At 39.7% G+C, this 26,151-nt stretch overlaps 1 protein-coding gene across 1 annotated transcript in view; it reads left to right on the top strand.

Moving 5' to 3' along the window:
* The window catches only part of LOC126484991 (putative phosphoenolpyruvate synthase), a 317,801-nt gene that overhangs the window by 62,933 nt on the left and 228,717 nt on the right, over positions 1-26,151 (top strand). Inside the window, exon 7 of the mRNA XM_050108598.1 lies at positions 20,785-20,912. Coding sequence (XP_049964555.1) covers positions 20,785-20,912 — 128 coding nt within the window. The remainder of the gene's footprint in view (positions 1-20,784; positions 20,913-26,151) is intronic.

Genomic DNA, 26,151 nt, shown 5'->3' with positions numbered 1-26,151 from the left:
CAGGCCATCATGTCACTGCCGCCTCCAGCTTCTTACACAGAACTCCAACGTTTCTTAGGTACAATAAATTATTACCGTTGACATCTGCCTTCTGCCGCCGCTGTGCATGCCCCGCTGACAGACTCGATGTCGGACAAACAGACTTCAGGCCTTAAACCAGGTTGTTGGACTGAACCTACATCTACATCTACATTTATACTCCGCAAGCCACCCAACGGTGTGTGGCGGAGGGCACTTTACGTGCCACTGTCATTACCTCCCTTTCCTGTTCCAGTCGCGTATGGTTCGCGGGAAGAACGACTGTCTGAAAACCTCCGTGCGCGCTCTAATCTCTCTAATTTTACATTCGTGATGTCCTCGGGAGGTATAAGTAGGGGGAAGCAATATATTCGATACCTCATCCAGAAACGCACCCTCTCGAAACCTGGCGAGCAAGCTACACCGCGATGCAGAGCGCCTCTCTTGCAGAGTCTGCCACTTGAGTTTATTAAACATCTCCGTAACGCTATCATGGTTACCAAATAACCCTGTTACGAAACGCGCCGCTCTTCTTTGGATCTTCTCTATCTCCTCCGTCAAACCGATCTGGTACAGATCCCACACTGATGAGCAATACTCAAGTATAGGTCGAACGAGTGTTTTGTAAGCCACCTCCTTTGTTGATGGACTACATTTTCTAAGCACTCTCCCAATGAATCTCAAGCTGGTACCCACCTTACCAACAATTAATTTTATATGATCATTCCACTTCAAATCGTTCCGCACACATACTCCCAGATATTTTACAGAAGTAACTGCTACCAGTGTTTGTTCCGCTATCATATAGTCATACAATAAAGGATCCTTCTTTCTATGTATTCGCAATACATTACATTTGTCTATGTTAAGGGACAGTTGCCACTCCCTGCACCAAGTGCCTATCCGCTGCAGATCTTCCTGCATTTCACTACAATTTTCTAATGCTACAACTTCTCTGTATACTACAGCATCATCCGCGAAAAGCCGCATGGAACTTCCGACACTATCTACTAGGTCATTTATATATATTGTGAAAAGCAATGGTCCTATAACACTCCCCTGTGGCACGCCAGAGGTTACTTTAACGTCTGTAGATGTCTTTCCATTGATAACAACATGCTGTGTTCTGTTTGCTAAAAACTCTTCAATCCAGCCACACAGCTGGTCTGATATTCCGTAGGCTCTTACATTGTTTATCAGGCGACAGTGCGGAACTGTATTGAACGCCTTCCGGAAGTCAAGAAAAATAGCATCTACCTGGAAGCCTGTATCTAATATTTTCTGGGTCTCATGAACAAATAAAGCGAGTTGGGTCTCACACGATCGCTGTTTCCGGAATCCATGTTGATTCCTACATAGTAGATTCTGGGTTTCCAAAAACGACATGATACTCGAGCAAAAAACATGTTCTAAAATTCTACAACAGATCGACGTCAGAGATATAGGTCTATAGTTTTGCGCATCTGCTCGACGACCCTTCTTGAAGACAGGGACTACCTGTGCTCTTTTCCAATCATTTGGAGCCCTCCATTCCTCTAGAGACTTGCGGTACACGGCTGTTAGAAGGGGGGCAACCTATGCTGGAAGCCTTCAAGGCTCTAAAATCCTCCTTAGCTAGCGCCGTGACCCTCACCCATCCCAACCCGTCGGCCGAGTTGTTCATCACTATGGACGCCAGCGACATTGCAGTGGGGGCATTACTACAGCAATGCAAGGGCGACACAGTTTCTCCCCTTCATTTCTTCTCTAAAAAACTGTCTACAGCTCAGAAGAAATATTCCGATTTTAATAGGGAAATTCTGGCAGTCTGTGAAACCATCAAATGCTTTTGCCCCAATGTCGAGGGCCACTCTTTCTTCATCCTCACCAATCATAAACCACTAGCAGATGCTTTCTGCAACCCTCCCGAGGACCCACCCCCTTGGCATTTCCACCACTCTGATTTAGTCTCTCAATGCGCAACAGACGTTCGCTACATCAAAGGCACAGAAAACATCCCCACTGATTTTTTCTCGTGTCTCACGCATCACTGACTTATCCAACCTGGCCACTCTCCAGGACTCCGACGAGGAATCTCAAGCTCTCCTCACAGATCCTCAAACATCTCTTGTGTTTACCAAAGCCAAGTTCCCCGGCATTATGGATGCAGTGTGGTGCAATTCTTCTACTGGCGTCTTGCAGCCGTTGCTCCCACCCACATTTCACCGGCAAGCCTTTGACGCCTTACATAACCTCACTCACCCTGTTGTCCATGCCACTACACAGTTCATATCATTTGGAAAAATATTAAATGGGACTGTCAGACCTGGGCACGCAGCTGCGTCCCCTGTCAATGCAACAAAATTGGCCGCCACACCACCCCTCCACTAGGCAAGTTCGACATTCTGCAAGGATGATTTCATACATATCAACCTTATTGGTCCACTACCAATGTCGGAGAGTCACAGATATATTCTCTCCACAATTGCTTGCATGTCTCGCTGGGTGGAAGCTGTTTCTTTACCCAACATCACCGCTGAAACCGTGGACAAGGGTTTCGTCTCCTCATGGATTTCCAGGATCAGTTGTCCGACCACCACCATCATCACAACCAAACAAGGTCAGCAGTTTGAGTCTGCCCTGTTCACCATTTTATGTAACATCTGCAGCATTAAAAAAGTTAGTACAACAGCCTACCACCCACAAAGCAATGGGTTAGTTGAACGATGGCACCGCATCCTCAAAACTGTCCACAAATGCCTCTGGTCTGGTCTGAGGTGCTTCCATGGGCGTTACTCGATCTCCATTTTACCTTGAAACCAGACTTACAGGGAACCATCTCTGAATTTGTTTTCAGGGAGAACCCAGTCCTACCAGGGAAACTTATCCTGCCTCAGGCACCTGAGGATTTTCCCCCGTCCCTAGATTTCATTAGTCGCACACGTATGCGCACTCACTTCAAACATGCACGTCTACACCCGCCTATCAGCCATTCCCCGCCAGACACTTACGTGCCAACTGCACTCAACATGTGCTCACATGTTATGCTCAGGGATGATTCTGTTAGACAAGCCCTGCAATCACCCTACGTCGGCCCCTTTAAAGCACTCCAGCAGGGTGAGACAACGTTCGACATTATGGTTAAAGATCATCCTCAAACTGTTTCATTGCACAGGCTCAAACCTGCTTTCATGGACTCCAACGCCCCTCTGCCATCTCAGTCGGACCCTCCTGATGACTTTTCCGCCACGGAGCCTAAAAATGCACTGTCTCATCCCACGGTGCTGTTTTCTCCAACCCATGATTTGCAGGTTTTCCAGGCATGTCACTATCCATCCCATGTGTGGATTTTGCTGCCACTTCACTGTCTGCAGAGACCCGCTCTTCCACATTCAACCTGTGCTGCAACATGCCACCACACCATGTGGACGACATGTTGATCATCACCTTCAATGACCGTGTGCTTGTGCTCCTAACAGACACTGCAGCCTTGCCATCCAATGGGCAGTTAAATGTTAGTGTGATGTATAGCCTGTCCCTCCCTCGTGAGTGTGACCCGTCAGAAATCAGTGGGTTCACCTAGTCGGACGGCTTGATCTGCATACAGGGCAGACACAACTGTACCATGCTGCAGGCCGTTCCACATGCCTGCTCTCTGGCTGGTCGACACATCATCTTCCCTCACTGGTTAACCAACTACGAGGCAGACCTGCCACCACCCACTCCGCTTCGACTGAGATGGAAATCCCGGTTGTGCGCCTGCCGACTTGCATGACTACTACCAACGCCCACATGAGCTCTGCTAAAGCCTCACCGGTGGTACTCCGTACTGGGGAGTGGGGGGGAGAGGGGGGGGGGCTGTGTGGCGTCGATAGGTTGTATCGACCATGATTAACACCATCTTTGGACTCTGATTGCTGTGTCGAGCCTCCATGTTAGTTTTTAGTTCTGTTTTATATCACAAGCTGTGTACACATATAGGACTTACTGCGAAATATATATCTATGTGAAATTTAATGGGGATAGTTATTGCATTCAACCAATAATCATATCCCATTCCCGTACACTGATTAATGTGACCAAACCTTATTACAGAGGTTCCAGGTGACAGAGTTGTCAATGAGATATTGGTGCCTTCCATAACAAGGTCATGTAGTTTGGAAGAAAAAAAATCAGAGGTTTTACAGACTGAAATATCTACTTAACATTGATCATAATGATTCTTATTGTCAAATTACTTTGATTACATCAACATAATAAACTGCTTGTCTGTAAGCTTATAGGACCTACTAATTTAAAGTCTTACAGTTTCATTTGAGTGCATGTGGTGTGTTTCAATCTTAGGTCAGGTACCAGAACACAAGCTGATGAAAAAGTTATTTTGTCATTCTGGTTATTTAGTGCCCTTTGGAACCTGGAGTGATCACGAATTTGGAGAAAACAGTTTTTTATAATAATCATATAGATCTTTTGCACCACTTTTCTACCTCGCAAAACTCCCAAATCCATAAAGGTAAATGTCGCAAAGCCCTGAGAAATACACTGTGAATGTAGTGTAGCTAACAGGGGAAGATGAAAGATGAGTACATGGCAGCTTAAAAGAGGTACAGTCCATATAAGGCATTCAACCCTGACAAGAAACAGACAGGTCTGGAAGCCTCAGTGTGGCAGCTCCACCATCAGACTTATTCTGCACAGTGCCCATGGCATGTTCAGAGGCATTTTCTCACTGTAAATGTCCAAACGAGCCTTGGAATTTGACAAGATGCAATTAGTATGAATGCAACTACAAAAAAGAACAAGCAGAAATGGATCTTATAGTGGCTACCTGGAACTTTAGAGAGTTAGCAAACAAAGAAAAATTGGTAATTTTATTGAAATATATTAACATAGACATTGCTGCTATAGCTGAAAACAAAAGAAATTCCAAGGGAATGTATATATAAGTGATTATCTGATGTGGACCAGCCCACAAGAGAGAGCCAATAAAAGTGTAGCAATTTACATCCATAAAAACTGGAAAAAGAATGTAAAAGAATATAGTTCTGTCATTGACAGAACCATAGTGCTGGTTATCCAGAAGGACAGAAAAATCTGGCAGTGATCAGACCTTATGCAGCTGAAGAGAGAAAAACTGACAAGTCCATAATTTTTTTTATAATATCGTCTGAGAAGTACTAGATAAATGTAACAATAAACACCATATAATATTTCTAGGGGACTTGAATGTTAGAGTAGAAACTACCCACATCTCAGGAGTAATGAGAATGATGGGGGAGAAGGTAGAGAAAACTGGACACAAAAATAGGAAGTTTCTAAGAGACTGGGCTGTTTTTAAAACATTAAAAATAGCAAACACATTCACAGATTTAGGGGATCTATCATCAATTATGGAATAATCAATGAAAAACTAAGGATTGTAAGAGACACCAGATTGTTTAGAGAATACAACATGAGATCAAATTGTTTTATAGTAATATCGTAAACTGACATATTCATTAAATAGGAGAAGAGTAGGAAGCTACATGTCTGGCATGCAGTTCATGGTGGTTTGCAGAGGATAAATGTAAATGTAGAAAAAAATGAACCGATTATGAATTTCACAAAGTATATTTGCTTAATGGAGTCAGTGCTGGAAACCTTTATTGAAGACGACCAAACTGGTATCTCGAGTAGGCAGAAGCAGTAGAAGATACTGAGCAAGAAAAGGACAGTATGAGAAAAGAAGTAACAAAAGTTATTAATGAAGCACTGGGTAAGAAAACAAAGACATAATAGGCTTTCAAATTCCTTTGTATATCTACCATGTATTACATGTCCTGCCCATAGCCATTTCATTTTCATTACATCCATAACCATGTCTTCAACTCTAGTCTGGTCCACAGTCTACTTCTTAGTTTTCCTGTCTTTCTAGTAATTCCCATTGTTCATCTTGTCATTGCTTTTCAGGTAGTCCTGAGACAGATCTAGTATGTAGGGACTTCAGAAAGGAAGTTACATTTGCTAAGATCATTGCACAACAAGAGTATGGTAGTACATTGTCAGGAAAAAGTAAACATTCCAGGTTTTCTGCAGAGACAGTTCTGCTGAGGTACAGGCATCACAGTGTCCAAGTGAAATGGTGCGGTAACATACTCCAAAGTTGAAGCAAGCAGGACAATATGACTCTTGTGGGCTAAATGTTTCCATTACACATAAATTCACTGTGGAATTCTGGTGGTAAATGGATCAAATGGAATGTCACATCCAGCTGTAGTGTAACTGTGCCAACAATTTAACCGAGACCACACAGAGGTGGGTTACACTGATTGAGAAGGAAGGCCATTGATATCAACCATAGACAATAATATCCAGGAAATTAAGGAGCTGATTTGCAGCAGCCGCAGAGTGACTATCAAGGAAATTGCTCAGCAAATGCACATCTCAATAGCCAGTGCTCATTCCATCATCTGCAGCACCAGAAAGCATGCGGTTTATGGCAGCCTGTACTTTGAAGGTTCCTTGAGTGTTACTGAATGTTCATTGAGTATTACTCTGTGAAAGGCAATGATTTCATAAGCCACATAATCACATGCAATGAGACATGTGTTCACCATTTCACAACGGCAACTGAGAGAGCATCTGTGGAATGGAGACCCACCTCTCCACATCCACAGAAGAAATCCAAAGTTGTGCTATTAGCAGGGAATATCATGGTTACTGTATTTTTCATCTGTGAGGAGTTGTGTACTCAGAGTTTATGGCAAATGGCTCAACCATTAATGCCAATTCATACTAGGCAACACTGATGTCATCACACAATTTCATAAAGGACAAGAGGCATGGAAAATTAAGCATAGTCATTGTTCTTGTGCAAGACAATGCAACATCCCACATGGCACACGTCACACAAGCTTTGTTGTTTCTCTGGTGACCCAGACAAGATATAATTGGACACAACCTGATGCGTAATTAATGCAGTGAAGTAAATTGTTTCCACAGTATTTTATCATGTGTAGTTTTTTGTGTTAATATCATGCTAGCTATGGAAATTACACAGTATATGATGTAAAAAAAAAACTATGATAGCCGTACCGTAGGTGCAACCACAATGGAGAGGTATCTGTTGAGAGGCCAGACAAACGTGTGGTTCCTGAAGAGGGGTAGCAGCGTTTTCAGTAGTTGCAGGAGCAACAGTCTGGATGATGGGCTGGTCTGGCCTTGTAACACTAACCAAAATGGCCTTGCTGTGCTGGTACTGTGAACGGCTGAAAGCAAGGGGAAACTACAGCCATAATTTTTCCCAAGGGCATGCAGCTTTACTGTATGGTTAAATGATGATGGTGTCGTCTTGGGTAAAATATTCCAGAGGTAAAATAGTCCCCTATTTGGATCTCCGGGTGCCCTTAATCGGGCAGGTAGGTTAGAAAATTTAAAAAGAGAAATGGATAGGTTAAAGTTAGATATAGTGGGAATTAGTGAAGTTCAGTGGCAGGAGAAACAAGACTTGTGGTCAGGTGAATAAAGTGTTCTAAATACAAAATCAAATAGTGGTGATGCAGGAGTAGGTTTAATAACGAATAAAAAAAATAGGAATTTGGGTAATCTACTACAAACAGCATAGTGAACGCATTATTGTGGCCAAGATAGATACGAAGCCTATGCCTACCATAGTAGTACAAGTGTATATGCCAACTAGCTCCACAGATGATGAAGAAATTGATGAAATGTGTGATGAGATAAAAGAAATTATTCAGATAGTGAAGGGAGACAAAAATTTAATAGTCATGGGTGACTGGAACTCGATCGTAGGAAAAGGAAGATAAGGAAATGTAGTAGGTGAATATGGAATGGGAGTAAGGAATGAAAGAGGAAGCCACCTGGTAGCATTTTGCACAGGGCACAACTTAATCATAGCTAACACTTGGTTCAAGAATCATGAAAGAAGGTTGTATACATGGAAGAGACCTGGAGATACTGGAAGGTTTCAGATAGATTATATAATGGTAAGACAGAGATTTAGGAAACAGGTTTTAACTTGTGAGACATTTCCAGAGGTCGATGTGGACTCTGACCACAATCTGTTGGTTATAAACTGTACATTAAAACTGCAAAAAGGTGGGAATTTGAGTAGATGGGACCGGAATAAACTGAAAGAACCAGAGGTTGTAGAGAGTTTCAGGGAGAGCATTAGGGAACGATTGACAAAAATGGGGGAAAGAAATATAGTAGAAGAAGAACGGGTAGCTTTGAGAGATGAAATAGTGCAGGTAGCAGAGGATGAAGTAGGTAAAAAGATGAGGGCTAGTAGAAATCCTTGGGTAACAGAAGAGATATTGAATTTTATTGACAAAAGGATAAAATATAAAAATGCAGTAAATGAAGCAGGAAAGGAATACAAACATCTCAAAAATGAAGTGCAAAATGGCTAAGCAGGGATGGCTAGAGGACAAAAGTAAGGATGTAGAGGCATATATCACTAGGGGTAAGATAGATACTGCCTACAAAGAGACTTTTGGAGAAAAGAGAACCACTTGTATGAATATCAAGAGCACAGATGGAAACCCAGTTCTAAGCAAAGAAGGGAAAGCAGAAAGGTGGAAGGAGTATATAGAGGGTCTATACAAGGGCGATGTGCTTGAGGACAATAGTATGGAAATGGAAGAGGATGTAGATGAAGATGAAATGGGAGATATGATACTGCGTGAAGAGTTTGACAGAGCACTGAAAGACCAGAGTTGAAACAAGGCCCTGTGAGTAGACAACATTCCATTAGAACTACTCACGGCCTTGGGAGACCAATCCTGACAAAACTCTACCATCTGGTGAGCAAGATTTATGAGACAGGCGAAATACCCTCAGACTACAAGAAGAATATAATAATTCCAATCCCAAAGAAAGCAAGTGTTGACAGATGTGAAAATTACTGAACTATCAGTTTAATAAGTGACAGCTGGAAAATACTAACACAAATTCCTTACAGATGAATGGAAAAACTGGTAGAAGCTGACCTCAGGGAAGATCAGTTTGGATTCCATAGAAATGTTGGAACATATGAGTCAACACTGACCCTATGACTTATCTTAGAAGATAGATTAAGGAAAGACAAACCTACATTTCTAGCACTTGTAGACTTAGAGAAAACTTTTGACAATGTTGACTGAAATATGCTCTTTCAAATTTTTAAGGTAGCAGGGGTAAAATACTGGGAGCAAAAGGCTATTTACAGTTTGTACAGCAACCAGATGACAATTATGAGTTAAGGGGCATGAAAGGTAAGCAGTGGTTGGGAAGGGAGTGAGACAGAGTTGTAGCCTATCCCCGATGTTATTCAATCTGTATATTGAGCAAGCAGTAAAGGAAACTAAAGAAGAATTCAGAGTAGGAATTAAAATCCATGGAGAAGAAATAAAACTTTGAGGTTCGCTGATGACATTGTAATTATGTCAGAGACAGCAAAGGACCTGGAAGAGCAGTTGAATGGAATGGACAGTGTCCCGAAAGGAGGATATAAGATGAACATCAACAAAAGCAAAACGAGGATAATGGAATGTAGTTGAATTAAATCAGGTGATGCTGAGGGAATTAGATTAGGAAATGAGATTCTTGAAGTAATAAATGAATTTTGCTATTTTGGTAGCAAAATAACTTATAATGGTCAGTGTAGAGAGAATATAGAATGTAGACTGGCAATGGCAAGGAAAGTGTTTCTGAAGAAGAGAAATTTGTTAACATTGAGTATAGATTTAAGTGTCAGGAAGTCATTTCTGAAAATATTTGTATGGAGTGTAGCCATGTATGGAAGTGAAACGTGGATGATAAATAGTTTGGACAAGAAGAGAATAGAAGCTTTTGAAATGTGGTGCTACAGAAGAATGCTGAAGATTGGATGGGTAGATCACATAGCGTTATTACTTATTTGAGATACATATTCCATAGATCCAGTATGGCGTGATTACGCACGGATGTGGAATGAGTCAAAGCAGATACAATATAGATATCATACAATACAATACATACTGGTATATTGCACATGGTAGATGAATGATTCAAAACTCGTACAATACAGTAATATAATTGAGATAATAAACAATGCAATACAAAAATACAATAGTGGTAAAGAACAATACAGATACAATACAAAGGAAATAACCTGAATTACTACTCAAATTATTTATCTCTGCTGAAGAATTCATCTAAAGAGTAGAAACATTTTTCCAGTAGAAATTCCTTTAGATTTTTTAAAATAGTATTTTCTTTTCTTTTAGACACTTTATATTACTCGGGAGTGCGTTAAAGATTTTTGTACTTGTGTAATTTACCCCTTTTTGTACCAGAGAGAGATTTTTCCATTAACAGTGCATATCACCTTTCCGTCTTGTGTTATAATGATGGTATGCCTCATTTGTTTCATATTCTGAGGAACTGAGAAGTGTGAAAGCCATTAGTGAGAGGAGATATTGTGAGGTATTGGTTAATATACTTAACTGTTTAAAAAGATTGTTACATGAGGTTCTTGGAGGAACACTACATGTAATTCGGACTACTTTTTTCTGGCTTACAAAAATTTTTTTTGAAAGTGGTGAGTTGCCCCAAAAGATTATTCCATAGCACGTCACTGAATGAAAGTAGCTAAAATATGCAGACTTTGATACGTTGATGTCTCCAATTTTCGTGATTATTCGGATGGCAAATGTTGCTGAGCTAAGCTTTTTTAGTGTTTACTGTATGTGGAATTCCCAGTTGAGCCGGTTATCTATGTGAATGCCTAGGAACTTTGTGCACTGAATGCTCTGTAACTGTTGGGTGTCGTTTGCAATGTTAATCTCTTCTGGGTTTATGTAACTGGATTGAAGCTGTATGTAATTTGTTTTACTGAGGTTTATTGCTCGAGAATTTGCTGTGAACCAGTTGAGAGCAGTTGCAAGTGCTTGGTTGGCATTTAAATCTACGTCAGTGGAGGTTTTGCTGGCTGTCTCTATACTTGTGTCATCTGCAAACATTGTGATATTGCTAGCACTGTTTGAGGACAGGGGTGGGTCATTAATATATATAACAAATAGAAGGGGACCAAGGATTGACCCTTGTGGAACTCCATGATGTACTGTTCCCCAATCAGACTCTACCTCTCCTACTTGTAGATTGTTAACACCTAATACTATTTTTTGTTGTCTGTCTTCTAGATATGATCTGAGCCATGGGGGCCATACATATCATGTCTACAGAGTTAGGGAATAGTTATTTCAGCGTTTCTATTGCCTTTTCTGAAGAGCCTTTGCATGCTGTTTTCTCAGCAACAGTTAAAAAGTGCTCATTAAAGATTTTAGCTTCAATATCTTGATTTTGAACTAGCTTACCTTCATTGTTGAGAGCAATATTTTGTGTCTTGTTGGGGTAATTTGCACCAGTCTCATTTCGTATCACTTCCCTTATAGTTTTGATTTTATTAGTGGAGTTATTAATTTTTGAGCACAGATACATACTTTTTGATTTCTGAATGTCTTTGGTCAATATTTTACAGTATTTTTTATAGTTATTTAAAAGGTTAGGGTCATCTGATTTTTTTGAGGCGATGCACAACTCTCACTTTCTTTTGCAAGAAATCATAATTCCAGTGGTAATCCAAGGCTTGTTGGTGGATTTTTTAGTGTGGGTTTTATATATTCTTTTTGGGAAGGCACTTTCAAATATTAGAGCCACTTCATTACTGAAAAGGTTGTATTTGGAAAGTTCCAAAGTACCTATGCCTTCACATCGATTACTAGATTTTGATGTGCAACAAACCTATATTTGTCATTTGAATATTTAAAGTTTCATTCTGAGCCTTTAATTTAGAATTCACTGAGTTTATTAAGTCTGGGTTTTTATTTAACATCTCACCTCGAGCATTCAATTTAGAATTTATTGAGTTCATCAAGTCTAGGTTTTTCTTGCAATTATTGTCTAAATCTTTTCTAAAAGCATTAAAGAATTCATTCTGAGCTTTGAAATCATCATCTAAATCTTTTCTAAAAGCACTAAAAAATTCATTCTGGGCTTTGAAATGATCATCTAAATCTTTTCTAAAAGCATTAAAAAATTCATTCTGGGCTTTGAAAAATCGTCTAAATATTTTCTAAAAGCATTAAAAAATTCTTCTGGGCTTTGGAATGATCATCTAAATCTTTTCTAAAACCATTAAAAATTCATTTTGGGCATTGAAATGATCATCTAATTTATCATCTAAAGTTTTGATCAAATTCACCAACTCAGACCAGTCAGGCCTTTCTTTAGCAATTCTCATAGCCATGGCTGGTTCTGATATCTCCCCAACTTGTTGTATACTGTCCATGCTTGTATATACTTTAGCTCTTGTGAGCATCTAATACTAATTTCAATTATACCAATTACACAGTACAAGTTCACCCCACAGTTCAATTCAATTCAATTTATTAGCGTCCTTGTAGTACATCATCAAAATGACATAGGACTTGTCAATAAACATTACAATTTAAAATACATGTAAATGAAAATTTATAATTGAATTTACTTGTCACTTAGACATTACAATTTTAATAGAACTATAAGAACATTAACATAAAAATACACAAGCAGGATAACAACATACAAAAAAAAAAAAAAAAAAAAAAAAAAAAAGCTAGTGATTCTCGCATCAAAGATTATTTCCATTCTTACATTAACACTGTTTCACACTTTCATAGAAACAGCAATTATTTAAATGTGAGCAATTACACATATTTATTATGTCAGGGAAATATTAACTGCACTTTTATTGTCAATGATTCATAAACTCTTCAATACTGTAAAAACTATTGCTCAATAACATGTTTTATAATTCTCTTTTAAATTTGTGCAGTTTTGGTATTATTTTTTGTTCTTTGGGGAGAGCACTGTGGAGGATTTTGGGTTGGTATAGTACACTTTTGTGATACATAGCTGTTTTATGAATTTCTCTGTGGAAATCATTCCTATTTCTTGTTTCGTAGTTGTGAAATTCTCTGTTTAATGTAGAAAATTTCTCGTGTTCTTTTAAGAAACATACGCTTTCATATATGTATAAGGATGGTAGTGTCATGATTTTTAATTCTTTGAAAGCATGCCTACAAGAGTCTGTATATCCTATACCTTTTATTATTATGACTGCCTTCTTTTGTAGTCTAAATGAATGTTTTGTTAGACTGTTGTTCCCCCAAAACTGTACACCGTATCTTAATAAACTGTGCATGAATGAGAAATAAACACATAACACTGGTTTAATATTACATGAGCTATTAAGCATTCTAAGTATATAACATGTTTGACTTAATTTTTTGTTCAATGATATTACATGCTTGTCCCATCTTAAGTGTTCATCAAACCATACTCCCAAGAATTTAGTGTATGATGCTTGTTCAATCTTACACTTACCCAGTTCTACTGTAAGGTTAGTTTTTATTTTATTTGTAATATGTCTGAAGTTGATCCACATTGTTTTTTGGCATTCACAATGAGTCTGTTTTCATTAAACCATCTGTCTGCTTCGTCTGTTGCTAATGTTACTTTTTCCTGTAAGTCGGCTTCACTATTTGCTTTAACAAACAAACCTGTATCGTCAGCAAACAGTACTGCCTCTGCTTCAGATAGTTGACTTGGTAGGTCATTGATAAATATGAAAACAGTAATGGCCCTAATACAGATCCCTGGGGTACTCCATACAAAACTCTCTCGAATCTTGAATATGTCCTAGCTGTATGGCTTATCTCCACCTTCTGATACCTGTCCGACAGATATGATTCAAACCATTTGTGGGCAGCTCCACGTATCCCATAGGCATATAACTTCCTAAGCGGTAACTTATGGTAGAATTCTTGCTGCGGATGTGTAATCAGCGCCTGTGAGCAGCACTGGTGCCAGCAGTGTCTAATGTTGGTTTCACCATCATCATCGGTGAGAGATGCGGAGTCAGCACTGGTGAGCAGTGGCTAATGTAGCAGGCGTGAGTGGCTGCTTACTGTGTCGGCGTCGGCACGATGTACATGTCTGAAAACTGCTTATTCTCCACACCCAATCTTCTCAATCGAAAAGTTGAGGTCTTCTCTCCAGATTTCTCCACTATTAATTTCTCACATCTTTTACTGCATTGCACTTGCAACTTTCTTCCATTTGTTTATTGGACTCAATACGATTACTGGAAACAGACCGATCAAAGACTGGAATAAAAAACATTGACAATATTGGATCACTGTACATATACGCAACTGTCACAGCTGGTGAAGTTCAATAATTAATGGACATCACATGCGTCCTGTCTCATGCAGAGCTAAGATATAAAGTAAGATAAAAGTCTTTAGTCTGAAGCAAGTTCATTACATGAATGTGCATAGAAATCTATATTCAATTGTTCATTAGTCTTTTTTACAATCAACACAGACACTAACACACCAAAGAATACAACATAGTTATCCCTTGGATTTTCATCACATCTTCTGTCGTTGGTGACTCACCCCTCTTACAGACTTCTACACTCCTGGAAATGGAAAAAAGAACACATTGACACCGGTGTGTCAGACCCACCATACTTGCTCCGGACACTGCGAGAGGGCTGTACAAGCAATGATCACACGCACGGCACAGCGGACACACCAGGAACCGCGGTGTTGGCCGTCGAATGGCGCTAGCTGCGCAGCATTTGTGCACCGCCGCCGTCAGTGTCAGCCAGTTTGCCGTGGCATACGGAGCTCCATCGCAGTCTTTAACACTGGTAGCATGCCGCGACAGCGTGGACGTGAACCGTATGTGCAGTTGACGGACTTTGAGCGAGGGCATATAATGGGCATGCGGGAGGCCGGGTGGACATACCGCCGAATTGCTCAACACGTGGGGCGTGAGGTCTCCACAGTACATCGATGTTGTCGCCAGTGGTCGGCGGAAGGTGCATGTGCCCGTCGACCTGGGACCGGACCGCAGCGATGTACGGATGCACGCCAAGACCGTAGGATCCTACGCAGTGCCGTAGGGGACCGCACCGCCACTTCCCAGCAAATTAGGGACACTGTTGCTCCTGGGGTATCGGCGAGGACCATTCGCAACCGTCTCCATGAAGCTGGGCTACGGTCCCGCACACCGTTAGGCCGTCTTCCGCTCACGCCCCAACATCGTGCAGCCCGCCTCCAGTGGTGTCGCGACAGGCGTGAATGGAGGGACGAATGGAGACGTGTCGTCTTCAGCGATGAGAGTCGCTTCTGCCTTGGTGCCAATGATGGTCGTATGCGTGTTTGGAGCCGTGCAGGTGAGCGCCACAATCAGGACTGCATACGACCGAGGCACACAGGGCCAACACCCGGCATCATGGTGTGGGGAGCGATCTCCTACACTGGCCGTACACCACTGGTGATCGTCGAGGGGACACTGAATAGTGCACGGTACATCCAAACCGTCATCGAACCCATCGTTCTGCCATTCCTAAACTGGCAAGGGAACTTGCTGTTCCAACAGGACAATGCACGTCCGCATGTATCCCGTGCCACCCAACGTGCTCTAGAAGGTGTAAGTCAACTACCCTGGCCAGCAAGATCTCCGGATCTGTCCCCCATTGAGCATGTTTGGGACTGGATGAAGCGTCGTCTCACGCGGTCTGCATGTCCAGCACGAACGCTGGTCCAACTGAGGCGCCAGGTGGAAATGGCATGGTAAGCCGTTCCGCAGGACTACATCCAGCATCTCTACGATCGTCTCCATGGGAGAATAGCAGCCTGCATTGCTGCGAAAGGTGGATATACACTGTACTAGTGCCGACATTGTGCATGCTCTGTTGCCTGTGTCTATGTGCCTGTGGTTCTGTCAGTGTGATCATGTGATGTATCTGACCCCAGGAATGTGTCAATAAAGTTTCCCCTTCCTGGGACAATGAATTCACGGTGTTCTTATTTCAATTTCCAGGAGTGTAATAACAAAATTCCGACCTAGACATAGAGACAGGTGGATCGGTAGAAACATTCTCACTCTCCCACACTCGTACCTAAAATATCAGGTGTTGAAGATGGTGGAATTAACACCAAAATTCTTAGATTAGGTTAGATTAGATTAGATTAATTATTTGTTCCATAGACCCACAAAAGAGGCACTACAAAATGCACAAGTCCAACCTCAGGTGCTCGAGGTTGGGCCACTCATTCTCCATATATTGGCAGTTCTGTAGCCCAAAAACTGTCCAAATACAAACTGAAAGTGTTGCCACATCCTCCCTACAGCCGAGACATGAGTCCAACAGACTGTGACTTGTTGCCAAACTTGAAAAAACGTTTGTGTGGATGGAAGAGCTACCTACCACCCTTCCCCAAGCCACTCTACAAATGAACAGAAGTGGTGTCCTGGATTAAATAGTAGAGCTGCTGAGATGTTGGGATTCAGTCATAGAAAAGCAGGGAGACTATACTGAAGGACTCTAAAGACACATTGAAATAAGCAAAAATAGCAGCTGCTATGCTATCTAAAAATACTTGTGAGTTGAGGTGTAGCAAGTTGAAAACTCTCCCCCTGTTATGTCTTGTACTCCTCTCATTAACTAAATTTTTATCCGATTTTTTTTCCATTTTTAATATACATTGAAGTGCCAAAGGAACTGTTATAGGTATGCGTATTCAAATACAGAGAAATGCAAACAGGCAGAATACGGCGCCATGGTCAGCAATGCCTTTATAAGACAACAAGCTTTATAAGACAACAAGTGTCTGCTGCAATTGTTGGATTGATTACTGCTGCTACAATGGCAGGTTATCAAGATTTATGTGAGTTTGAATACAGTATTATAGTTGGCACACGAATGATGGGACACAGCATCTCTGAGGCAGCGATGAAGTGGGGATTTTCCCATATGACCATTCCACAAGTGTACTGTGAATATCAGGAATCCGATAAAACATCAAATTTCTGACATTACTGCAGCTGGAAGAAGATCCTGCAAGAACAGGACCAATGACAACTGAAGGGAATCATTCAACATGACAGAAGTGCAACCCTTCTGCAAGTTGCTGCAGATTTCAATGCTGGGCCATCAACAAGTGTCAGTGTGTGAACCATTGAACATCATTGATATGGGCTTTTGGCACCGAAGATCCTGTCGTTTATCCTTGATGACTCCATGACACAAAGTTTTACACCTCACCTGGGCCCATCAACAATGAATTTGGACTGTTGATGACTGGAAACATGTTGCCTGGTTGGGCAAGTCTTGTTTCAAACTGTATCAAGCTGATGAATGTGTATGGGTATGAAGACAACCTCATGTATCCATGGACCCTTCATGTCAGCAGGGGATTGTTCAAACTGGTGGAGATTGTAATGGTGTGGGGCATGCAGCTGGAGTGATATGGGACCCCAGATACATCTGGATATGTCTCTTGACAGGCGACATGTATGTAAGCATCCTATCTGATCACCTGCATCCATTCATGTCCATTGTGCAATCTGATGGACGTGGGCAATTCCAGCAGGACAATTCTGTACCCCACACGTCCAGAATTGCTAAAGAGTGGCTCCAGGAACATTGTTCTGAGTTTTAACACATTTGCTGACCACCGAACTCCCCAGACGTGAACATTATTGAGCATATCTGGGATGCCTTGCAACATGCTGTTCAGAAGAGATCTTCACCCCGTTGTACTCTTATGGATTTATGGACAGCCCTGCAGGATTCATGGTGTCAGTTCCCTCCAGTGCTGCTTCAGATGTTAGTCAAGACCATGCCACGTCATGTTGCAGCACTTCTGCATGCTCGTGGGGGCCCTACACTATATTAGGCAGATGTACCAGCTTTTTTGGCTCTTCAATGTAGTTGCACATGAAATATGTAATGTGCACGTAAATATTTCAAAGTGTTATGTAGGTGAAGTTCTATTTGAAGTTATTATCCAGTTTGTTACATTGAATGTGCTGATTTCAGTGATGCAGTTAGTTCTGCTAGAAATATGAGTCATTAAAAGCTATGGCTAGTTAAAAGTTTTACTATGATATGCAGTAGAAAAACATTTTGGACCAAGCACCAGAATTTGAAGTATGGTTGCCATTCATTTCAAAGCAGTTATCCCACTCTTTCTGAGAACACACAATGAATTACCTGAAACGAATTAACTTATGAGATAATTGACGTTGAAAGTTTAGAAATTCACAGTTTTCGAGCAACAGTTTTGCCCATGTGCTTGCTAGGTTCTGTACTTTGACACTGTTCTTTTGTTGCTGCAGTTTTTTTGCAAATCAGATTATGCCCCTCATTAATTGATAAAGCCCTTAATTAAGATATTGCACAATTTAAGTCTGGCAACACAAAATGACCTGCAAATTCACTGAACCAAATGCTTCTGGACTTTTACTTGTAGGGTAAATTGAAACAAGTTTCCAATGAAATTACAGCTTCTCATGAAGACATGAAATGTAATGTTTCATGAGCTTATACTGCTATCAACTTGAATGAAATTCTGTCATCCACATCCATTCATTTTACAGCATCTGTGACTGCTGATGATCATCATTTTGAACACGTGTTGTTGTAACAACATTATCTGATGTAATTAAATTACTTACTGTACATTTCACCATATTCTCATTGGACATGTTTGCAAATGAACTTGTAAAAGATCAAAACCATGATCTGACATAAGATAATTATTGTACACATTTTTAAATATGTTATTAAGGGGTAAATAATATAACATGCCACTCAATTTAAAATAAAAAGGTGACTATCATATCTCCTCTACCCTACCACTTACAAAAAATGATAAGTACCATACTGTCTTCCTTCAAGCTAAGCAGCTTTTGTTTGAAAGGTTTTTGTCTATCATTAAAAGTGTCTTATTTATTCATGTGACCGGTTTTAGGTGTCTCACCCTGTATATATTTTGCCTAGACAAATTGCTTAAGTATAATTTCTTCATGGAAAATCTCAATTGAAGATTATTTTCTTTTTTATCCTATAGACTCACTAACACTGCAAGATCCTGAGGTTTGGTTAAATTACATTCCATACACAACTAGAAAGGAAACAGGAACTTAAAAGTGAAATAAAGTAACACAATAATTTTGTACCCTCAGAACTGATATACATGTCATACCTATTCTTACAGCATATTGCACCCCTGCAAGAAAAGTGACACAAGTTGAAAAATTGCATCTTTAGTTTTTTAAGTCAAGTTTTCTCAGGTATTACATTTTTGAGTTGTGTCACTGTCCTTGCCAGTGTGTGGTATTAACTATTGTTGATGCAATATTCAGTCCATTATTCTTCTTAGGTGACAGATTACTACTAACTGACACTTATTTACAGCAAACGTGCATATTCTGGCACCTACACAGCTGCAGAAGATCTAAGATTTAACATCATTTTGGTCTATTTTTTAGACTTTTTGCCGTTTTCAAATATTTTAGACTTGTTACCATTTTCAAATGTCTTGCATAAGTTTGATACTACACACATCCATTGTGATGCAATTCCTTTTCTGCTACAAATTTAGATTTATGCTCATCATTTCAAGAAGCAGGCTGAACTCTCTAAAATTATCAAATCAGCATCATTGTATTCAGTTCTTCCACACCAGCACTGAACGCGGTCTATTGTCTGTCCTAAATTACCGTACATAATATGTACTCAAATATGTAACACTTGATTCTGCAAAGCCACACAAATTAATGGCCTATTCAGTAGACTATTTGTTTTGGCTTGTTCTGTCTGCATTTTATCCAAGTTAAATTCCTAACTCAACTTCTGGCCCTCAGTATTGATCACACTATACCGTCTTGTAGGAATTTTGTGCTTCGTATCTTCTTTCTGTTTTTTGAAAACTGTTTTCCAACATTTTCTGAATTATAGCAGATCGAACCATTTGAAATTAATATTTACATCAAGAAAATAAATAAAAAATGAATATTTATGCGCTTAATTTGAACTTACCAGTAGGAAAACTTAGGATATTTATTGTTTTATCAAAAGGAAATTTAATTGTCTGTTTTTAATTACAGCAATTTTCATCTGTTGCATGGTGATCCCAGCTTTTGTGAAACCTGTAAATTTAGGAGAGAGGTACTGGCAGAAGTAAAGCTATAAGGACTGGTCTTTAGTCATCCCTGTATACCTCAGTCGGTAAAGCATTTGTGTCTGAAAGGCAAAGGTTCCAGTTTCGAATCCTAGTCCAGCACATAGTTTAAATATTCCAGGACGTTTTACAAAGTAAATAATGCTTAGAAATAGAGTAAAACTAACTTTGTCAAAATAGAAATTCACACAAGAAAATTATAAAATCATGAGACAAATTTCCTGGCTGCTACTTACTTTCTGGATGCCAAATGTTTAGTATAGCCGATAGACAAATATAAAAATATGCATATTATCCTACCTTTCAGAACTGTACTTTATTACTTGAGGAGGAGGGGGGGGGGGGGGGGGTAGGTTGGGATAGGTTGAAATGGAAGGGCAGATTGTTCTGCCCTCAGGATGAGAGATACTCACCTGTTGTCAGGATGAGGGGACCAGTAAATATTTCACCTCCTAAGATAAGTACTTGCAAGAAATTCTCTCTCATAATTTTATAGTAAAAGTAATTTCATTTTTTGTTTTGTCACTGAGATGTCTTGCCAGTACCAGAAAGTAAGGAAAATGTTGCAAGACTTCTGTTATGTCTATTCAACTTGAAGATAAGTGATTCCAGCTGCTGCTCAGTTAGTAATTCTCCATGTTTGTTTATGTGAAGAGATTGGTTTGTTCTTTGTGGAATCTCTCTCTAAAGCTATTACATTCTGTATGAAAACAAAGCAAATACTAGGTCATTTTCTTTTCAGTGCTACATTTGGTCATGTGAGGTTGCCAAATGGGAAGCAGTTACCTGTGAACTGGTGTGACTTGAGATTACCAGATATTGCTGAACATTCAAAGTGCATACCAGATCATTATGTCTTTAGGTTCTCAGGTAAGGTAAACTACTTATTTGTTTTTGATAACAATAGATTTTGTGTCACATGGCAAAAAAAAAAAAAATTGGATGCTATAATAGCTAGTTTTGTGATAGATGTCATCACTCACATTACAATGGAATAATGAACACCAGTACCGGAAAGAGCAGAGAAAATTCTTCAATCAAATTATAATATTTGTTTTCTTCACTGAAAGAGCATAAAAACAAGATTGACAGTGAAAGAGACAGAAATATGGAAAGGAAGAAAAAGGCACATAATAAGGTTTTAAAATTGGAAAAGGGGGTCAAAAGTCAGGCAAAGCAAACGTAAAAGGTGTAGTAGAGGTATGATACATATAAAAACTGTTGGATAACCGTGATACAAAATAGAAAGGAGGACATTTTATTGCAAAAAGTTCATTTTATGTTTCAATATAATCACTTTTCAGCTTCATTCACTTACTCCAGGGGCCTTCCAGCTCATTTTATCACATCAAATATTAACCAGTATTCAACCCTACAAAGTATTTGGTAACTCAGTCACAGTGCCAATGATATCCTCACTCACTTTGAAATCCTGGCTTCAAACCAGGATGTCAAATTAGGAAGGAGGAAAATGTGAACAATCCCTGAGATTTATCCACTGATTTTATCTGTAGTTAAATCAGTTTGCCCATTACAAAAGTTGAAAGTGTTAGTTGAAGGATTTATGCAATGACTCTTTCTTGTGTGATGATGTTAGAGATTTCCATTTCAACTATTGTTTCAAACAGTTGAGAAGCAGTGTGTTATATGACCATATTGTACTTTTATTGGACTTTAAAAGATTTACAGTGACAGTTTTATCAGAATCATAATGCAATCTTAATCTTTCCATTGAATATGAGTGTTTTTTCCCCTCCCATATAGAATACTTATTGATTGTTACTTCAACTTTGGAATACAATTTTGCACCAATGTTTCATCTAAGCTTATGAATCATATGAAACTGCCTTGGATTTGATTGGAGAGAGACCTCTCCAGGTATGTTGATTTGAAGAATTACTGTATATAATATTTGTATCATTGGATGATCAACACAGTAACAAGCTGAAACTGGCAAAGATACCATTTATGTGACCTGAGGCTGCAAAGATAGTGCTATGTGTTCACTTTGGAACAAATCTGAATCAGTGTTGGTTTGTACTCTAATTAGTGGAGAGATCATGAGACATACTAAAACTTTCCCAGTTAACAACAAAACTTTCTGCCTCTGAATCTAAAAGAGATGGTGACAGTTTTACAGAGAGGCCAACAAAGTCTCTCATTAATATAACTTTTCTTCATTGTTGTATGTCCATTTTTTTATAATGACTTATTGTCAGCTAACTATTTTGCTGATTGTGTTTCTTATTAAAAAGGCAGGATGGTGATTCCTTTGGAAAACCTGGAATTCTTAGGGAATTACATTTTAACAGGAAAAATCAGGGAATTTTGCATTTCTAACTTAGCATTCAAACTTAATTTTACGGAGTTTTATAAATCAGATATTTTCAAATATGTAATTTATGAAGTATTTTAAAATACTTAATACACTGACATAAAAAAAATCCCAGCTCCAAGAAGGAGTTGTGCAGAGCTATGAGAAGCTGGATGTTTTTTCTGTGATATTGCAGAAAGACTTGGCAGGAATGTAGTCACTGCACATCATTGCTGGCATTGGTGGTCACAAGAATGTATGGTTGCAAAAAGACTGGGCTCCAGACGGCCATGTGACAGTACCGAGAGGGAGGACCATCATATTCAGTGTATGGCTGTGGCACATAGTACTGCATCTGCAGCAACAATTTGAGCAGCAGTGGACATCAAATTAATAAAAAAAAAAACTGTTGTAAATCAGGTACTCCAAGGACAACTCCAAGCCAGACTCCCTGTTGTGTGCATTCCACTAAGCCCAAACTACTGCCGTTTGTGACTTCAGAGGTGTCAAGCGAGAGCTCATTGGATGGTAAGGTGGAGGTCTTTTGTATTTTCTGATGAAAGTTGGTTCTGCCTCGGTACCAGTGATGGCTGTATGCTGTACAGGAGGAGGGCAGTTGAGTGCTTGAGGCTAACCTGTCTGTATGCTAGACACACTGGACCTACAGGTGGAATTACGAGCTGGGGTGCGATTTCTTATGACAGCAGAAGCACTCTCATGGTTATCCTACACTTCTTGACTGCAAATTTGTATGTCAGTTTGGTGATTTGACCTCTTGTGCTGCCTTCATAAACAGCATTCCAAATGGTGTTTTCCAACAGGATAACACTTGGTCACATTCCTCTGCTGTAACGCGACAGGCCCCACAGAGTATTGACATGTTGCCTGTTTGATAACCACATCTGTCTCCAATCGAGCGTATATGGGACATCATTGGACTACAACTTCATCATTATCCACAAACAGCATTAACCATCCCTGTATTGACTGACCAAGTGCAACAGCCATGCAGCTCCATCTCACCAACTGACATGCAGTACCTGTATAACACAGTGCATACATGTTTGAATGCTTGCATTCAACATTTTGGTGGTTACACCAATTATTAACATGCCAGCATTTCACATTTGCAATGGCTTATCTCGCACATTAAACTGTGGTCTCGCAATATTAATCAGTTACAGATATTACCTAGACAAATATATTCCCTAAATTTCAGTACTCTACAGTAATTATTTTATTGTGTTGCAATTCCTTTTCCTTCAGTGTATTCCAAAGTGTGTTAATTACATGAATATTATTCTATAAAAGATATCGGTGTTTAAAAACTGTGGTTAAACTACTGCTTATGGCTGGTACATAGCTCAACTGAGAGGAAAGCAAAGTCATTATTGTGGTATGTTGCACCCCCCGCCCCCCCTCCCTTCCCCCGCCACTCGCCATAAATTCATAAATTTATTTCAGCAGTGTGCCAGCATCTTTCTCCGCACACCTGGAATCCTCAGGGAATTTTTTTTTTTCCAAGTTTGGGTAGCCACCCCAAGAAGGATAATTATTTTTTTATAATTTTTTTATTTTGCATTCTTTTATATAACATTGACAGCAGGTATCTGTACCATTCTGTGTGGCCTATTTTGTTCTTGAACTGAGTAGCTCAGAAGTTTAATGTCTTTCTCTTCAGGGCACAACATATCACAGTGATGTCCTCATGGCCACACAAACTTCATCCAGTGGCAAATATTTTTAGGAAAATAATGTCGACAGTTTATTATAGTATAATAAATCATTAATTGAAGTCCTTAGATCACTGCTGTCTTGATAGTGAAAATGGTGGAGTAACGAAGGAATACGGTCAAAGGAAAGGGATCTCACTCAGGCATGGTAATGAAGAAGACAAGTGTAGACCATTAGGATGAATGATGGAGGTATGCTTCCCTTTTTGAGAATGACAATAAATGAAGTAAGTCATTTTCAGGAAGTGTGACTGTTGTTAGGTTCAGGGTGAAGTATGCAGCATTTGGATCACACTGGTATCTCTTAAGTTTTTAGTCTATCATTGTGATGAAGGTACTCAATTCACAAAATACTTTATCCTTGGCAATATTGTATCTGGTACAGAGCAGAGTGTCCTGAGTGCCTACACCATCCATTTTTCATTTCGCATTTGCAGTCATGCCATTACACTTTAATATTAGGCTACTTTTACTTCACTTGTGTTGACTGTGACATGTGCCTCTAATACTTTTGTGCTAGCATTTTCCTCAGTTTGGGTAAAGCTTTAATTAATTGTGTTTTTGCCAGGATAGCTGGGAAAAAAAACTTCACCACTGTTGTTGACTTCATCCCTAAAGGAAAAGCTGTGTTTTATAGTGGATATCCTTGGGAGAGTCAGACTCACATTCGGACCTACCAATTCCTTTTGAATGACAAGTCAGGTGCTGGCACTGCTGAATTCTGGTACAGGTAATCAGAATTATTATAACTAAAATTACAGTTATGCAGAATCAAGATAAGAGGGAATTGGGGAGATAAAAGGTGAAAATTGGGGGGGGATAACAAAAAAAAAAAAAAAAACCTTCAGAATTATCCACCAAACTACAATAGTGCTCTGTGTATAGGAAAGGAGTTCTCCCAGTTTCAACAAAGTTTGTGATTCAGATACAATTAAAAGATGTGCACTAAACTCAGGGTCTCAGTTGTTTTTACACGTTCAGTGTAATGAGAAGCTATCCTGTTGGTGAAGTTTACAATTTTATGGTGTAATGAGAAAACCTTAGCAGCATCAAATGTATCACAAAGTGTCAAATCGATACTTTAGTAACAAGACAAAGAAATTGCTATTGTAGGCCATTACAAGACCATCCATGAGTAATTGCTGCACAATATCACCAATAAATAATCTTAAATGCATCACAAAATTCAAGGATGTCAACAAAACTTCAGAGTTTACAGCTTCCTCAGGAGATGCAGTTTTCTAACAGAAGTGTTTTGGAGGTTTAGAGCAGTTGGTCTGTGTGCTTAACTGGCATTGTATTGTCTGTCCCCCCTTCCTCTCTCAACCGCTCTCGACAATGCAGAGATAGGCTACTTTATTGTGGACACCAACATCGAGAGTGGACTATTAGTGAACTCACTTTTCACAGATGAATCACACTTAAATTCACAGATAGACTAGTGTTGCATCTACAATTGGAGGGAAAGTGACAACCAGTGCAGCCACAGATTTACTGTGAAAATAGACCACTTTGGTGATGGTGAGTTTCTAGTATTTGGAAGTATCATGTTGGATGGGTGTATGCAGCTTCAAACCTCCATTGCTTCATGAATTCATTGGTTGTCAGATGAAACTGGTTAAGACACTGGGTATCTTCAGTAATATAAAAAGACAATAAAAACATGTCTTATTAGTCAGTAAATCTACATATATTCAAGATTTGCAAAGTTGTCATTCATGTTGTCTGGAACAATATTACCTATAAATTAACCTCTACTGAAGCAGTACATATTAACTGGCCTCTATTCGAACAATATGTATTAACTATATAATTTAGTTGGATAGATAAAAAATCTACTCACCAAGTGGTGGCTGGAGAACACACAATGTTTTATGCATGCACCCTTTTGCAGCCAGTGGCTTCTTCTTTTGGCAGAAGGATTGCAGAGAAAGGAATGTGGACAAAGAAGAAGGTCTGGAAAAGGTTTAGGAAAAGGGGCAGAGTTCGGAAAATTCATCCAGAACCCTGGGTCAGGGTAGAATTACCGGATGAGACGAGAAGGAAAGACTGACTGTTGGGG

This window comes from Schistocerca serialis, chromosome 6, assembly GCF_023864345.2.
Source record: "Schistocerca serialis cubense isolate TAMUIC-IGC-003099 chromosome 6, iqSchSeri2.2, whole genome shotgun sequence".
Classification (NCBI taxonomy): Eukaryota; Metazoa; Arthropoda; class Insecta; order Orthoptera; family Acrididae; genus Schistocerca; species Schistocerca serialis.
This window is presented reverse-complemented; position numbering and strand designations above follow the sequence as displayed.